Source organism: Hypanus sabinus, chromosome 1 (assembly GCF_030144855.1).
Source record: "Hypanus sabinus isolate sHypSab1 chromosome 1, sHypSab1.hap1, whole genome shotgun sequence".
Taxonomy (NCBI): Eukaryota; Metazoa; Chordata; class Chondrichthyes; order Myliobatiformes; family Dasyatidae; genus Hypanus; species Hypanus sabinus.
In genome coordinates, this window is record NC_082706.1 from 12,979,180 (window position 1) to 12,997,850 (window position 18,671).

The 18,671-nt window shown below is 42.5% G+C and overlaps 1 protein-coding gene across 1 annotated transcript in view; it reads right to left on the reverse strand.

The window, feature by feature from the left end:
• Nucleotides 1–5,897: 5,897 nt before the first annotated feature.
• The window catches only part of mthfd2 (methylenetetrahydrofolate dehydrogenase (NADP+ dependent) 2, methenyltetrahydrofolate cyclohydrolase), a 38,064-nt gene continuing 25,290 nt past the window's right edge, over nucleotides 5,898–18,671 (reverse strand). Inside the window, exons 6-8 of the mRNA XM_059964702.1 lie at nucleotides 16,212–16,304; nucleotides 8,241–8,366; nucleotides 5,898–7,176 (exon numbers count right to left, since the gene is read on the reverse strand). Of these exons, the coding sequence (XP_059820685.1) occupies nucleotides 7,052–7,176; nucleotides 8,241–8,366; nucleotides 16,212–16,304 (344 nt within the window). The 3' untranslated portion in view covers nucleotides 5,898–7,051. The remainder of the gene's footprint in view (nucleotides 7,177–8,240; nucleotides 8,367–16,211; nucleotides 16,305–18,671) is intronic.

Sequence of the window (18,671 nt, forward strand, 5' to 3'; positions counted from 1 at the left end):
TTGAGTCCGAAGGAAGTGTGAGGAACCGAAGGAAAAATTGTCAGTGAGGACCAGTTCTGCCAGACAGACGAGGGTGGTGGTGGAGGGGAATTGACTTGTTCTTTTATTGAGAAAGGAATCAAGAGCTTTAAGCCCTTCTTAATGGGGGCTGGGGACAGAGGTGGATAGGGCCTGAACATCCATGTTGAAAATAAGGCAGTCAGGGCCAGGGAATTGTAAGGTGCTGAGGTGATAAAAAGCACGGGAAGCGTCTCAGATGTAGATGGAAAGCGACTGAAGCAAGGGTCGAAGTATGAGGAGACAAAGTCAGTGGGGCAGGGACAGGGAGAGACTAAGGCTCCACCCTGACAGTCAGGTCTGCGGATATTGGGGAGGAGGTAGAAGTGAGCAGTGAGGGGGTAAGGGGACTTTGAGTTTGGGGGCAGTTGATGGGAGTTCTCCAGAGTTGGTGAGGTCAGTGAAGGTGTCGGAGATAGTTTTTTGATGGTCTGGAGTGGAGTCCTGTTCGAGGGGCAGGTATGAAGAGGTGTCTGAGAGCAAGGTAGAAGTCAGTCCACCACACTACAACAGCAGCCTCTTTGTTTTGGACTCCAGGGCCAATCTAACTCTCCTTCCCACATAATACTCCATTTTCCTTTCATCCACGTTCCAATCTAAGTCTCTTAAATATCCCTAATGTATCTGCCTCTACCACCACCCCAGTGGATTCCATGCAACCATCACACTCTGTAATAAAAACCTGCCACTGGCGTGACACACCTTGAGACATCCTGATACTGAGGGGCACGATACAGTTCATTGGTTGCCAGGCAAACATTACCATCCTGCTTTTAATGGAATCCCTGTGTTCCATTCCATTAATCTACTCCTGAGATCACAGTTGAAGAAACTCTACATGTTGAATACTTAAATTTCTATTATGTTGCAAGTCAGCTATTAATTGCAGATGCTCATTTAAACTTTCTGAAAAGCAGCACCACCAGGATAGTAATCTCTGGATTGCTGCCTGTGCCACGCACCAGTAAGAGTAACAATAGGATGATTTGGCAGATAAATGTGTGGCTGAGAAAATGTTGTGGGGGCAGGGTTTCTGCAGTTCGAAACCATTGGGATTGCTTCAGGGGGAGGTATGGCCTGGAGCAATATTCTTGCAGGCAGGTTTGCTAGAGCTGCTGGGGAGGGTTTAAACTAATTTGGCAGGGGGATGGGAAACTGAGTGATAGGGCTGAGGATGGGGAAACTGGTTTACAAACAGATGCAGTGTATAGTGAGACTGTCAGGAAGAACAGGCAGATGATAGGGGGCATTGCAGTCAGTGCAACAAGGGGATAAAATTGAAAAGAGAGATGAATACAGGACTGCAAGTGTTAGACTCCACAGTATACAGAATAAGGCAGATGATCTTTTAATGCAATTAGAGATTGACAGGGATGACATCACTGAGTCGAGGCTGAAAGAAGATTATAGTTGGGAGCTTCATAAGTATTGTAAGGACAGGCAGAGGGAGCGGGCTGGCCCTACTGGTAAAAAAAAATGAATCATATCTTTAGAAAGAAGTGACATAGTATCAGCAGATATAGAATCATTTTGGACAGAGTTAAGGAAATGCAAGATTAAAAAGTCCCTGATAGAGTTATGTACAGGCCTCCCAACAGTAGCCAGGATGTGGGCTACAAATTTCAACAGGAGACAGAAAAGGCATGTAAAATGGGCAACGTTACAATGTGGGCTACAAAATTTTGATGAGCAGGTGGACTGGGAAAATCAGGGTGTTAATGATTCTGGATCCCAAGAGAGTGAATTTGGAGAATGCCTGAGATGGTTTTTTAGAGCAACTTGTGATTGAGGCCACCAGGGTATCAGCAATTCTGGATTGGCTGTTGTGTAATGAACTGGATTTGATTGCAGGGTTTAAGGTAAAGAAACCCTTGGGGACAGTGATCATCATATGATTGAATTCACCCTGCAATTTGAGAAAGAGAAGCTAAAGTGAAAAATATCAATATTACAGTGGAGTAAAGGACAAAGGCTTTGGTCAAAGTAGATTGAAAGGGGACACTAGCCAGGATGATAGCACAGCAGCAAGGACTGGAGTTTCTGGGAGCAATTCATAAGGCACAGGATAGATGCATCTCAAAGAAGAGTGAGTATTCTAAATTAAAAAAAAACACGAAAAGCTGGCAGAACTCAGCAGGCCAGAGAGCATCTATGGGAGGAGGTAATAACAACGCTTCGGGCCGAAACCCCTGATGAAGGGTTTCGGCCCAAAACGTCGCTATTACGTCCTCCCATAGATGCTCTCTGGCCTGCTGAGTTCTGCCAGCATTTCGTGTTTTTTAAAAAATTTATTTCCAGCATCTGCAGATTCACTCATGTTGCCTAAGTATTCTAAAGGCAGGATGATGCAACCATGGCTGACAAGGGAATTCAAGGTCATCATAAAAGCAGAAGACAGGGCAGACAAACTGATTAAGCATTTTGCATCAGCCTTCACTGTGTAAGACACTAGAAGTATGCTGTAAGTTCTAGAGTGTCAGGGAGCAAAGGAGAGCGAAGCTGCCGTTACTAGGCGAGAAGGTGCTTGGGAAGCTGAAAGGTCTTAAGGTGGACAAGCCACCTGGACCGGATGGACTATACCCCAGGGTTCTGAAAGAGGTGGCTGAAGATATTGAGGAGTCATTAGTAATGTTCTTTCAAGAAACACTAGATTCTGGAATAGTTCTGAGGGAATGTAAAATTCCTAATGTCACACCACTCTTCAAGAAGGGAGGGAGGCAGAAGAAGGGAGGTTAGAGGTCAATTAGCCTGGCTGACTTCAATGGTTGGGAGTCAATTGCTAAGAATGAATTTTCAGGGTATTTGGAGGCACATGATGAAATAGCCCAAAGTCAGCATGGTTTCCGTAAAGGGAAATCTTGCCTGACAAATCCGTTGAAATTTTTTGAGGAAATATTGAGCACAATAGTCAAAGGAGAAGTGATGGCTATTATGTATTTAGATTTTCAAAAGGCCTTTGACAAGGCACCACATATGAGGCTATTTAGCAACATAAGAGCTCATGGTATTACAGGAAAGATAGTAGCATGGATAGAACATTAGCTGATGGTCAAGAGACAGAGTGGGAATAAAGGGAACCCTTTCTGGTTGTCTGCCAGTGACTGGTGGTGTTCCACCAGGGTCAGTGTTGGGACCGCTTCTTTTTTATGTTATATATCAATGATTTGCTTGACTGAATTGATGGTTTTGTGGCCAAGTTTGTGGACGACTTGGATGTGCTAGTGCAGAATTTCATAAAGGTCAACTTGCAGGTTGAGTCAGTGATGAAGAAGGCATATACAATACTCGTGTTAATTTTGAAGACACTATAAAAAAGGGTTGGGCTGCTGAGGATGTATAAGGCACTGATGAAGCCACACAGTATTGTGAGTAGTTCTGGGCCTCTTATCTAAGAAAGGATGTGTTGACATTGGGGAGGGTCCAGAAGATTAATAAAATGCGCAATAAGGGATTAACTCCCTCTTTGGTCGTACTGAAAAGGATGCTCATCTTCATGCCAGACTATTGGTTTAGGCCACAAAATACTCCCACTTGTAAAGAAAACATCTGGAAAGTGTTTGGTGGTGACTCAAGTCACATTCAGTGCTAGCTGTAGATGTAAACACAAGGGGCATAGTTTTAAGGTGCTTGGAAGCAGGTACAGAGGGGATGCCAGAGGTAAGTTTTCAAAACAGAGTGGTGGGTGCATGGAATGCACTGCCAGCGACAGTGGTAGAGGCAGGTACAACCTTTTAAGAGACTCTTAGGTACATGGAGCTTAGAAAAATAAAGGACTATGTGGTAGGGTAATTCTAGGCAGTTTGTAGAGTAGGTTACATGGTTTGCCCAAGATTGTGGGCCTGTAATGTGCTATAAATTTCTATATTCTAATCCATTTAGGGAAAGGGTCCAGACAAGCACACTGGGAGGATTTTAGTGAAACACACAAAATGCTGGAGGAGCTCAAGTCAGTCAGCATCTATAGAGGGGAATAATCAGTTGATGCTTCATGCCAAGACCTTTCATCAGGATGGGTCAGTGGCCCAGGGAATGGTTTTAGTAAGGCCTTGCAACAAGCAAGGCTTTAAAGAGGAACACTCTTTGGGCCAATGGGATAGCTGTTAGAGCCACAAACTTGAGGTGCCAGTCCAATCCTGAGAGATTATGTCTTCTGCATAGTTTGCTCATTCTCTCTCAGCAGTATGTAGATGCTGAGTCAGGGTGCTTGGAGAAGCGAGGCAGAAGATTGTAACATCCGAACAGCGAGCTGCTGGTCTCCCACTCCTGTTGCTGAAGGAGTGATCTCTCTCTTGCTGCTGAGAGTGAGCCTGTCTGATGTGCCAAAGGAGTTGGTTTATGGACTGTAGTTTTTGATAGATTCTAGATCAGTGTCTCTGGAGGCTTTTGCTATTACTCGCATGGTGGGGTGTGGAGTTCAGTGCTACTGTTGGTGCAAGGGGGGGGTTGGGATGATTGATGCTTCTGTGTGGGGGGGAGGTGGGGCTTTGGAGTTCTGGTGTTTCTGTCATTCATTTCTTGTGGTTTCTTGTTTTGTGGAAGTCTGTAATGAACTAGAATTTCAGGTTGTATATTGTATACATTCTGATACTAAATTTAACCAATTGGTAGATGATAATCCAGACAGTTGGCCAAAGGTACACGCAAAATGCTTAAGAAATTCTGTACATCAGACAGCATCAATGGAGGGAAATAGAGACTCAATATTTGAGATCAAGACCCTTCACCAGTCCAGATGAACTGACAATTTGCTACCTACCCAGCATCAGCACCATCTCAGTGCCATCTCTTTCCATTCCTCATTATTCAATGCAAATTTCATGCAACACCCTCAGCCCTATAGAATTTTTAGGTCAAACACTTCATAGTAAATGTCTCTGTGGAATTCAATTTGTCAAGACTGTTTATTGCAATTTATCTTAAAATTGTTTACTTTCCCCCAAGAAAAGAGAAACCATGGTTGCATCTCTAGAAGCACACAGTTAGATGATAATATTGATTATACTGGACCACAAAGATATTGCTTCCAGAATACTTTTGGGTGTATCTTATGTATTTTGGGCAGCCGATCATGAAAATCACCGTGAAATTTCCCTATCACACTCCAATTTTTAAAAAATCACCTAGAACTGTTATTTACTTCATAATTCAGGTTAGAAATAATTGATACCAAGATTTAAGGCAGGCATTTTTTTGGCCCACAAATCAAACAGGTCAATGACAGGCAATTAGAACAACTTCCAATGGGACCGGAGAAAATTGCATGCAAGACATTCAAGAATGATGTTGAAAATTTTGTTGGCAACTACAGAGCACCAAATTACATGCAGCTGGTTGACATGTTTCAAGCAGACAAAATCATTAAGTGCAATATGCTACTAAAGATTCATTTTCTGCATTCCCATTTAGACTTCTTCCCTGCAAATCTGGCAGATTTTCGTTGGACACTTCAGCGAGAAGCGTCAGACACCGAGTACAAACAAAAATTATGAACAAACCAGTTTAGCTTAGTTGAACTATTGCAAAGCGGCTGCCCTTATTCATTTAAATGCATCATATTCAAAAAAAGTTAATTTGTTTCTCCAAATTCCTACGTGATACAAGTAGTCTGTATCTTGTATTATACAGTATGTGTTCAGCATCAAACAGTTTATCATGAACAAAAAAAGTTCTGAGGAAGCAACACTTTCGAAAAACTTTGTTGCCCAGTGTTACCATAAGCCCACTGTAAGTGACAGCCCCTTCCCAGCACAGAGTGGTGAACGGGCAGCAATAACCTGTATAGAACAGCAACATCTCTACATCTTGCCAGTCTCTGATCCCAGGGCAGTTTCACAACAAGGACAGATTCACTTTTGAATGTGTAACAGCTTTATTGCACAGTTCACTTTGTTTCTGCAAGTGACAGGGCATGTCGTACATTTTGCTTTTGCCAACAGTTGAATACAAGGGTAAGCAATTCAATTCAGGCTTTTTTCTGGAGTGTACAGCGTCTCATGGACAAATTGCCGATCAGTACAATAATATGGAGAATTTATACAAATTGACCATCAAACTAGTTAAGCTGGCCTTGAAGATTTAGCTTCCTTGCACATATTGATCAATAGTTACTATTATGACATCATTCAGCCAAGTGAATCTTGTTCAGATAGATCTTGTCTACTCAGGGTGTGATGTCGAACACGCTGCAACCTCTTGTACCGCATGAAAAAAGACTTTCTCAACGACGTTCATCATGAAGTACTTCTGGAATAGAGTTCATCATTGTAATCCTCATTCCAAGACACTTCCCTCACCTCACACGAGAAAACAGCTTTGAGTCGCCACCAGCAGATACTCGGGACAGGGAGGAAATGCCAGGGCGTCTGCTGGCACGCAAAGTCGACGTCAGAAGCTCCCAACAGGTTCACACACTTGATCACTGACCTCACTTTCAGGACAGCACAGGCTGCTCTGAGCTCAAGATCAAAACTGTCCAAACAAATTCAGCTCCTGCACCAGCTGGCAAAGATAATTCTACTCCCCATGTTAACTGTTTTGGGCTATTCAGTACTTTAAAATACTCTCCTGTGAGGTTATACAGCAAAACTTTTGTGAGGTTTCCTTCACTGAAGCCTTCGAAGTGCAAACTTTTCACACTGGAACCCTCCTCCACTTTGGTCTCCTCACTGCAACTTCAAAGAACTTAGCAATAAAACAAGCTTTTTGTTGTATTATTTACACGTGCTAAATAACTTGACAGAATAGTACGGGTGTAGGAAGCCTCTTTGGAACAAATTTATGAAATTGCACATGCCTTAGTCTTTTAACTAAGGTCCTCCCAAATAAATTATATTCAAAGCAAACAGGAGAACCCAATTACTTCCAGGACAGAGCAATAAATAACGACTCAGCTCTCAATTAGCCTTTGGTATTGGGAAGTGTAAACAGTACACTGGAATGTTTGGCAGGGCTCTCCAGCTCATTTCTCCCGCTCCAGCACAGGATGGCAAATTATTCAGTTCTCCAGCTGCTTCAGAAGCTTCTTGGCTGCAATGATGGTGTTCTTCATCAGCATGGCGACAGTCATTGGGCCAACGCCGCCTGGAACTGGCGTTATAAAACTGGCCTTCTTCTTTACCCCTGAAGAAACAAAAACACTACAGGTTAGAGAACGGTACACGACTAGATCTGAATCGTATGCTCTTTGAAAGACAGCCATCTCCTTGCAGTAAGCTTTGTTTTTCTAACATGCGGACAAAGCCCTCCATACCTTTGAGCACATTATATGGAATTCTGCCAGCTCCGCTACGGGCACAACCCTCCTAACCAACCAGGACAGCTTTGAAAGGTGACGACTCAAAAAGGCATCCATCATTAACGACCACCACCCAAGATCACTAACATCAGGGAGGAGGTACAAGAGCCTGAAGGCACATACCTAATGTTTTAGGAACAGCTTCTTCCACCACTGGATTTCTGAACAGTGCATGAACAGTACCTCACTATTTATATTTAATAGCTCTTGATGCAACTTGCAGTATTTTTAATGTATTGAACTGTACTGCTGCCGCAAAACAACAAATTTTGTGACATGCATCAGTGCCAATAAACCAGATTCTGAAGTAATGAATATGCTCAAAATTAGCAAGCACTCCAAACACAGTGTGAAAGCTGTGACTTCTCCAGCCCAAAGCAGGCACGAGGCAGGATATTGTAGCTGCGTGGTGATTGAGCAGAGCTTATTGAAATTTAATCTGAAATTCTCCTACGATCTAGCTGGACTTTATGACACCTGCAGGATTCTTCAAGCAACAGTACAGGGAAGTTGATAAATCAGATGATCAGGCAGTAAGCGCAATAGCACCTAGGTGCTGTTAATGAAAGGGCACTAAGTTCAACTTTCTACTATTTCAGCTTAAAGACGACAGCAGTTACAAGGAAATCTAATGCAATTGAACAAAACCTCGATGAGACTGTAGCTTGTTGTGTGAGAACGGCTACATCGAGCAACCTTCTCCAGCTTACTGTCCAACTGATACACTGAAGCCCTATCAACTGGCAAGCTCTAACAGACAGCCTTGCACTTCATTCAAAGTAATTCAAAATTAAAGAAATCCAAATGCCCATTTCAGGCTGGTGGGCTACTTCTTTTGCAAAAATAACAAGGATGGAACTTTATTCAGATGGTTAACTGTAAACATTACCTTCAAAGTCAACATCACCCACAAGCCTGGGCTTCCCGGTGACCGGGTCCTGGACACGGTTGATGCCAACATCAATGACAGCAGCTCCTTCTTTAATCATGTCAGCTGTGATGAGATTGGGAATACCTGCAAAGAACAAGAAAGTCGTAAACCTTGGCACTGCAGCAATTCTACTAGTAGAGGACAGTCCAGGCAAGAGATCAAGCAACATACACCAAATGCTGAAGAAACTCAGCAGATCAAGCAGCAACTATGGAGGCAAATAATCAGTCAATGTTTCTTGCCAAGACCCTTAATCAAGACAGGAAAGGAAGGTCACCTAAAACATTTTTAGCTTAGTTGGTTTGTCACCCAAGACACTCAAACATTTCTACAGATGTCCGAGAGAGCATTCTGACAGTCTGAATCATTGTTTGGTATGGGAGAACTACTTCACAGGATTGAAAGAAGCTATGGAATGTGGTAAAATTAGTCAGCTCCATCATGGGCACTAGCCTCCGTAGTTTCCAAGACACATTAGGAGTGGTACCTCAGAAAGCTGGTGTCCATCATTAAGAACCCCAACACCTAGGACATGCACTCCTCATTATTACCATCAGGTAGGAGGTACAGAAGCCTGAAGGCACACATTCAGCCATTGAGGAATAGCTTCTTCCCCTCCACTGTCAGATTTCTAAATTGACATTGAAGCTCACTACCCTTTATTATCATTTCTGCTTTGGCACTATTCTTAATTGGAACATGGGGAGGGGGGGGGGGTGTGTGTGTGTGTGTGTGTGTGTGTGTATACACACATACTTACTACCATTCATATTTTTTCTAAATTTATCACGTATTGCAATGTTTTGCTGCCCCTAAATTAACTAATTTCATGACTTATGCCAATGATATTAAACTGATTGTATTCTGATCTTGGTGAAAAGCAAAGAAGGTCCAAGTGACTAGTAACCCCTGATGGGGTGAGTAATTAACTGGTGTGGGGAAAAGGATAATATTGCTGAAGTCAAGGTGAAGAAAGTAATATGTGGAATCTCAAATTCATTTGGTTACATATAATATTCAAAGTTTAAAGTAAATTTATTATCGGAGTACATATATGTCATCATATACAACCCTGAGATTCATTTTCCTGTGGGCATACTCAACAAATCTATAGAATGGTAACTATTTCCTGAGGAGACTGAGGTCATTTAACATCTGCTGGATGATGCTGTGGATGTTCTACGAGTCTGTGGTGGCCAGTGCTATCATGATTGCTGTTGTGTGCTGGGGCAACAGGCTGAGGGTAGCAGACACCAACAGAATCAACAAACTCATTCGTAAGGCCAGTGATTTGTGGGGGTGGAACTGGACTCTCTGACGGTGGTGTCTGAAAAGAGGATGCTGTCCAAGTTGCATGCCATCTTGGACAATGACTCCCATCCACTCCATAATGTACTGGTTAGGCTGACACTGAGCATCATAGGAAGTCATTCCTACCTGTGACCAACGAACTTTCCAACTCCTCCCTCGGAGTGTCCGACACCCCGAGCCAATAGGCTGGTCCTGGACTTATTTTCACTTGGCATGATTAACTTATTATTATTTAATTATTTATGGTTTTATATTGCTATATTTCTACCTATTCTTGGTTGGTGCGACTGTAATGAAATCCAATTTCCCTCAGGATCAATAATGTCTGTCTGTCTGTATTATTAGATCAATGAAAGATCAACTAGAATGCAGAAAACAATAAACCTTGAAGATGCAAATATAGATAAATAGCAATAACTAGCAAGAACATGAGATAAAGAGTCCTCAAAATGAGATCATTAGTTGTGGGAACATTTCAATGGATGGGCAAGTGAGTGTAGTTGTCCCCTTTTGTTCAAGAGCCTGATGGCTGTGGGATAGTAACTGCTCCTGAACCTGGTGGTGTGAGTCCTGAGGCTCTTGTACCTTCTTCCTGATGGTAGCAGCGAGAAGAGAGTATGGCCTGGGTGATGGGGCTCTCTGATTTTGGATACTGCTTTCCTATGACAGTGTATCATGTAAATGTCTTCAATGGTTGGGAGGGCTTTACCAATGATGTACTGGGTGGAATCCACTAACTTTTGTAGGATTTTCCATTCAAAGGCATTGATGTTCCCATACCAGGCCAGTCAATACACTTTCTACTACACATCTATAGAACACTGCTAAAACAATTACTGTAGACTTCTAATAATTGTAATTATATAATAGTATATTTTTATGCAAGAAATTCCCATAAAAATGGACCAGTGCTTCCACTGTCCTCCCCTATCAGGTTCCTTTTTCATCTCTTTGCTTCTTCCTCCTATCACTTCCCAGCTTCGTACTGCCTTCCCCATCTCTTCACCCATCTTCCTCTTCACCTGGTCTCACCCGTCAGCTTGGCCTCTTTAAACATCATTGAACATCAACCGAAAATCCAACAAATACTGCAAATCCAAAGAGAGAGAGAGAGACACACACACACTTCAATTGGCCATTGTAAACTGTCCCATGATTAAGCTAGGATTAAATCAGGGGTCGCTGGGTGGCGTGGCTGGAGGAAATCAGCAGATCAGGCAACATCCATGGAAATAATCAACAGTCGTTACAGCAGCAAATCAGAAACACAATAAATTCTGCAGATGCTGGAAATCCAAAGCAAATTGAAGTCCTGAAGAAGGGTCTCCACCTGAAACATCTACTGTACTTTCATTTCCCTGGACGTTGCCCGACCCGCTGAGTTCCTCCAACATTTTGTGTGTGTTGCCAAGGGGAAATAAATGTTCAGGGACCAGTTCCTCTGGCTGATAGGCTGCGGTCTTAAGTGTAAAAGACCAATTACTAGGCACCAAGGTGAAGAGTGGTCTCTCAAGATCTGCAGAGCATAAGACATAGGAAGAGAATCAAGTCATTTGGAAATAGTCTGCTGTGAAATTCCATCCTGGGTGATTTATTATTCCTCTCAATCCCATTCTCCTGCCTTCTCCCTGTAACCTTTGGCACCCTTACTAATCGAGAACCTATCAGCCTATGTTTTAAATATATCCAATGACCTTGCCTCCACAGCTATTTGTGATGGGTTCTGCAGATTCCAGGTGCTCTGGCTAAAGAAATTTGTCCTCGCCTCTATTCTAAAGGGATGTTTGAACCTTAACTCCCAAACGTGGATGCTGTCTTGTATGTACTCGATAAACAAGTAATAGATCAGGCCCCATGGAGTTCAAATCCCATGGAAATTAAAGTCAGATGATTAAATCAATCTGGAATCATAACTGTGACCACAAAACTACTGGAATGTTTGCACACACTATCTGATGTTCTTCAGGGAAGGAATTTTGACATCCTTAATTGACCGGGACAGGGAGTGACTCCAGACTACTAAAGCTTAGTTGGCAACACAGATTCTCCAGCAAGACACTCAGACCAAAAGTAATTGGAGTTGGACAATAATTAACAATCTGTACATCCCGTGAAGACATAAAAGCCAATGTTGAATTAGAAGCTCAGTGAAGGGACTGTAGAGTGAGAGGAGGAGATTGCTGGGCAGTGCAGTTTGAAGGGCCGGAAGGGCCTACTCTGTGCTGTATCTCAACAAATAAGTAAAAATATATATTTGGCCTAGTCCCATTGACCTGCACCAGACCATAGTCCATCGTTGAAACTGACACTGAACCTACAGCCAACACTTCCACTCTTATTCCACTCTCACCACCCTAAGTGAAGTTGCCCTAATGAAGTTTCACCCTTAACCCATGACTTCTCATTCTAGTCTCACCCCAACCCCAGTGGGGAAAGCCTGCTCGCCTTTACCCTAACTATACCCCTCAATTTTGTATACCTCTATCAAATCTCCCCTCATTCTCCTACACTCTAGGGATTAAAGTCCCAACCTATTCAACTGTTCCTATAATTCAAGCCCTCAAGTCCCAGCAATATTCTTGTAAATTTTCTCTGCACTCCTTCAATCTTATTGCTATCTTTCCTGTAGGTAGGGCACCAGAACTGCACACAATACTCCAAAATGGGACTCAACGGAGTCTTGTACAACTTGAACATAGCATCCCAACTCCTGTACTCAATACTCGGAATAATGATGACCAATGTGCCAAAAGATCTCTTCACAACCCTAAGTATCTGTGATGAAATTTCAAGGAATTACAGAACTGTATTTCCACATCACTCTGTTCTACTTCAAGGAAAAGTAGAGGCACAGTGCCTATACAGATTTAAACTACGTAAGTTACAGCTTGAACATGTGCCTAGTTACTGGAAAAGCTTAAGAGTTACAGAATTACATTTCATCATCTCAACTCTTTGTGGTTACTGGAAAAGACAACTCATTCTTCCCCCTCAGTATTTCAGTGAACATGATTTAATCCATCCTCCACTTCATCAAACCCCCAAAGCAGGGAAGGATATTGAGAAACAGGTTTGATGCATAGATAATGATGCAATCCAGTAATGATGTTAATTACTCTGGGTTGGGCAACTCCAGAAATGATGAGGTACAGTACTTGACTCTGTTTATAGTTTTAATTATATTTGTATACTGTTATGAAATAAGTAACTACATCAACAAATTGTGCCTGGTCCCTGCAGAGCAAAGTTATTTTGTGTAACTAACATCACAAGCCCCATTGCTGAACTGTTCCCACAACCTATGGATCCACATTCAAGGACTTTTCAGCTCATGTTCCTGATATTTATTTCTTCTTATTATTACTGCTTTTTATATTTGCTTACTTTGTTGTCTTTTGCACATTGGTCCTGTTACGGGGGGGTTGGAGGGGGGTGTCTTTCACTGGTTCTATTGTTTATTTTATGCCCACAAGAAAATGTTTCTCAGGGTTGTATATGATGATATACATCTACTTTAATAAGTTTACTTTGAAATGTGGTACTAAAAATATTGAAAAAGAAATGTGGTAAACTTGTTAACTTGTTCTAAATCTGGTTGGGCACACTTGGAGTACTGTGTCCAGTTCTGGTCACCTCACTATAGGAAGGATGTGGAAGCATTGGAAAGGGTACAGGAGGAGATTTACCAGGATGCTGCCTGGTTTAGGGAGTATGGATTATGATCAAGAGATTAAGGGAGCTAGGGCTTTACTCTTTGGAGAGAAGGAGGATGAGAGGAGACATGATAGAGGTGTTCAAGATATTAAGAGGAATAGACAGAGTGGACAGCCAGCGCTTCTTCCCCAGGGCACCACTGCTCAGTCAAGAGGACATGGCTTTAAGGTAAGGGGAGGGAAGTTCAAGGGGGATATCAGAGGAAGGTTTTTCACTCAGAGAGTGGTTGGTGCGTGGAATGCACTACCTGAGTCAGTGGTGGAGGCAGATACACTAGTGAAGTTTAAGAGACTACTAGGCAGGTATATGGAGGAATTTAAGGTGGGGGGTTATATGGGAGGCAGGGTTTGGGGGTTGGCACAACATAGTGGGCCGAAGGGCCTGTAATATGCTGTACTATTCTATGTTCTTAGTTTGATCAACAAAGGAACCAGCATTACTAGAATACAAATGATACAGTGAGTGGGCAATGAGCTTGGCAGGCACATCAGGAACAAGCCAATGATCACAATGCAGTGCATAGTGTAGAGTCACCTACATATGGTGGAGTCCTCCCAGTCCACTGGTGCCTTTCTGCTCAGAATTACTGACGTTCACCCACATAACAGTTAGAAAGTTGGAGGTCCTGGGGCCTCCATCTGTTAATTCACAATAAAATTTTATTAACAATGTCACCATATACAACCCAGAGGTTCATCTGCTTGTGGGCATTCTCAATAAATCCATAACAGAATAACCATAATAGGATCAATGAAAGACTGAACCATTTTGGGTGTTCAAACAATTTGGAAAAGACAACAAACTGCAAATACAAAAATAAATAATAACAACAAATAAATAAGCAATAAATATCAAGAACATGAGAATAAGAGTCCTTGAAAGCTAGTCCATAGGTCTGGGTTTGGGAACATTTCAGTGACAGGGCAAGTGAAATTGAGTGAAGTTATCCCCTTGGGTTGAAGAGACTGATGGTTGAGGGGTAGCGTAATAACTGCTCCTGAACCTAGTAGTACGAGTCCAGAGGCTCCTGTACCTTCAAGAGAAGAAAACATGACCTGGGTGGTGGAGGTCCCTGATGACAAGTGTTGGTTTCCTGCTACAATGCTTCATGTAGCCGTGCTCAGTGGTGGGGAGGTCTTTACCGTGACAGACTAGGTTCCCACTTAAGATTCCAACAACAATTTTAATATCAAATGAGCTCAAGAGCAGGAACTCAGTTAGTTGTCAAAGTGATGACCCAGCACAAAATGACCCAAGTTAGGCAATTCATGACACAACTCAGACAGACATACTTTATTGATCCCGAGGGAACCTGGGTTTCCTTACAGTCGCACCAACCAAGAATCGTGTAGAAATATAGCAATATAAAACCATAAATAATAAGTAAATTATGCCAAGTGGAAATAAGTCCAGGACCAGCCTATTGGCTCAGGGTGTCTGACACTCCGAGAGAGAAGTTGTAAAGTTTGATGGCCACAGGCAGGAATGACTTCCTATGATGCTCAGTGTTACCTCTTGGAGGAATGAGCCTCTGGCTGAATGTACTCCTGTGCCTAACCAGTACATTATGGAGTGGATGGAAGACATTGTCCAAGATGGCATGCAACTTGAACTGCATCCTCTTTTCAGACACCACTGTCAGAGAGTCCAGTTCCACCCTCACAACATCACTGGCCTTACGAATGAGTTTGTTGATTCTGTTGGTGTCTGCTACCCTCAGCCTGTTGCCCCAGCACACAAAAGCAAACTTGATAGCACTGGCCACCACAGACTCGTAGAACATCCACAGCATCATCCGGCAGATGTTAAAGGACCTGTCTCCTCAGAAAATAGAGACGGCTCTGACCCTTCTTGTAGGCAGCCTCGGTGTTCTTTGACCAGTCCAGTTGATTGTCAATTATTATTATTATTATTGTTTATTAAACTGTTAATTTAAGTCATGAATAATATTGTTCCCTCTGTACCAATACTCACTCAGACCAACTCTCCAACATCTATCACTGAACTAGGGAACCTCCCATTGACTAAACAATCCATCTTTCTTCTCCCAGACGCTGGATTTCTGGCTGCTTTACCTTTATGTCTGACACCCCTATTCTTAATTTCTTTCCTTATCAATTCAAAACACTGTTTCAAAATTATTGGCTCTAGCCTATCTGGCTAATGATGTTTTAATGCTAACTTTCCATTGGCTCTGGTCCAAGGCAGTATCATTTTATTGCTCGCCTCACAAGTACAGCCTGTATTTAAAACTGTTTTTCTTGTTCCCCCTGAATCACATCTGTTCAAACAAATCAGCCACTTGCTAGGCTCAGGTTACCCTCAGGTCACAAAGGCAGACTGCCCTCTTCATAAATCTGCCAAATCTACCGAAGGACATCTCACAACTTATTTGGAAATTATCTCTTGTTCATCAGATTATCAATAGGGGTTTCATTGTGCTCAATTCAAATGTCTTTTTTAAAAGCCATTCTGAAGCAAAGCCTGTTCACAAAATGGAGGTTCAGAACAACCTTACAAAATGGCAGCCTCCATTCCTTCCACCACATAGTAAGAACAAAGACATGTCTACTTCCACTGTCCCTGACTCATTCAATTTAAATGTCTTATTCCAATTTCAATTCCTTCATGGCCAACAAAAGCAATCATTTTTGGGTGGAAGGGTTACACTGGACCTCAACCAGCTGGCAGCAGCTCACTAGTAGAAATCTTCCTGCAAGGCGACTGGAAGGCTTGTGGGCCCATTTGCAGAGGAGAGCAAGAGATCCTCCTCACTCACTACTGGCCACTTGTTTTACACAATTTATGTTGATAAAATAGGATAAGCTTTATTTTGCCCAAAATCCAACCAGCAGCATTTGGTTCAATCTATGGATAGCCCAAAACCATCACCATTCCACTCACCGGCAGCAGCCACAATAATGTCAGCGAGCTTGGTGTGCTCCCTCAGCTGGTCTTTGGGGGTGTATCGATGAGTCATGGTCACCGTGGCATCTCCTGCAATACAATGCGTACATTAGCTTTCATCCTCTGTTCATCTCCAACATTTATTGCAGACTTCATGCAACTGCGATGATCTGTATGACCACCAAACAACAAGATATAGGAGCAAAATTAAGCCATTTGGCCCATCGAGTCTGCCCCACCGATTCATCATGGCTGATCCACTTCCCCCTCAGTTCCAATTTCCTGCTTTCTCCGTGTATCCCTTCATACTCTGACTCATCAAGAATCTATCGACTTCTCCCTTAAATATACCCAGTGATTTCGCAATGAATTCCACACATTCACTACTCTCTGGCTAAAGAAAGTCCTCCCGAAGAAAGTGCTGCCAGTACATTATCTGACTAATCAGTGGAATACAAATAAATTAAGAGAGCCTTGTAATACTGATATTAAATAACTTCCTGGAAAATCTAGTAGTCCAGCATGAAAACCTGAACATATAGATTAATAGACTTTATAAAATATAGGACAGTACAGAACAGAGACAGGCCTTCAGAATCAGGTTTAATATTACTGCAAATGTGCAGCAGTACATTGTAATACATAAAAGAATAAATTACAATATACACACCCATATACATAAATTTATGAATATAAAGTTAAAGGAGTAGAGCAAACAGAGAGGAAAAAAGGCAGTGAGGTAGTGTTCATGGGTTCAATAGCTATTCAGAAATCTGATGGTGGAGGTGAAGAAGCTGCTCCTGGAATGTTGAGTGAGTGTCCTCAGGCTCCTGTACTTTCCCCTCAATGGTAGTAATGAGAACAGATCACATCCTGGGTGATGGAGGGGGACCCTTAATGATAGGTGCCACCTTTTTGAGGCATTGCCTTTTGAACGTGTCCTCGATGCTTGGGCGGCTAGTGCCCATGATGCATACGGCAGAGATTACAACTTTCTGCAGCTTTTTTCCGATCCTATGCAGTGGCCCCTCTGTACCAGGTAGTGATGCAGCTGGTTAGAATGCTCTCCGTGGTACATCTTAGAAATAAAGCCTTCTTTGTATTTGCATCAATATGTTAGATTTTTAGATATGTTGAAACTCAGGAACTGGTGAGGATGGTGTGTCGACTTCCCCTTCCTGAAGTCCACAATCAATACTTTGGTTTTACTGATGTTGAGTACAGGGTGGTTGTTGTGACACCACTCAACCAGTTGATCCATCTCGCTCCTGGACGTCGCCTCATCACCATCTGAAATTCTGCTAACAATAGTTGTATCATTGGCAAATTTATAGATGGCTTTTGAGTTGTCGAGACAGCAGAGCAGTGGACTAATCACTCATCCTTGAGGGTGTAGTGTTGATTGTCAGCGAGGAGATGTTATTTCTTATCTGCACAGTGAGGAAGTCAAGGATCCAACTGCAGAGGAAGGCACAGAGGCCCTGGACTGCTGATGAGAACTGAAGGCATGATTGTGGTGAACGCTAATCAAAATACAGCAGTCTGACATAGGTATTGTTTAGGTGATCCAAGGCTGGGTAGACAGCCAGTGAGATTGCATCTGTTATTGTGATGATGGGCAAATTGTAGTGTTGCTTACTGAAGTACCCATGGCTGCAACCATGGATGTCAGCTGTGGCAATCCTAAACGGAATACGATTCCCGATAGAACTGCACGCAAAAAAACATCCCCTGACTGGTGCCACCTTAACTAAACTGTCGATTTAACTTTTGCCTCAAGAAGTTGTGCTGAACTAACAGAACAAGTAATTAAGCACCCAATTAAACTAATTCCTGCACAATGTCCATACTCCTCCATTCTCTGAATATTCACGTGCTGGTCCAAGAGACTGTTAAACTATCATATTCAGATTCAGTTTATTGTCATTTAGAAACCACAAATGCAATGCAGTTAAAAAATGAGACAATGTTCCTCCAGAATGATATCACTAAAACACATGACAAAACAGACTACACCAGAAAATCCACATAACGTTTGGCAATCCCCCATCTGGAGTCTGGAGAGGCTGTTGCATATTAATATCGTGCTACCATCTTAGCGCGTTCCACAGAAAGGAGCTCCAATTCCACCAAACAAGACCAAAAACTAAAGCTACAAGACCTGTACAAAACCACATAGTTACAACAGTGCAAACAATAGCATAATTGATAAAAAAGACCATGGGCACAGTAAAAATAGTCCAAAGATGTTAAAAGACTATAAGTTTGAAAGAAACCACCACACAGTTGCCACAAGTCCTCAGCACTACCTTGGCAGCACATTCTGGGCACTCAACACTAAAAAAAAAACACCTGCCCCTTACTTCTCCTTTGAACTCACCTCCCTCTCACCTTAGGTTCATGCTGTCTAGCATTAGACAGTTCTCTCCTGGGATAAAGATACTTGCTCTCAATTCT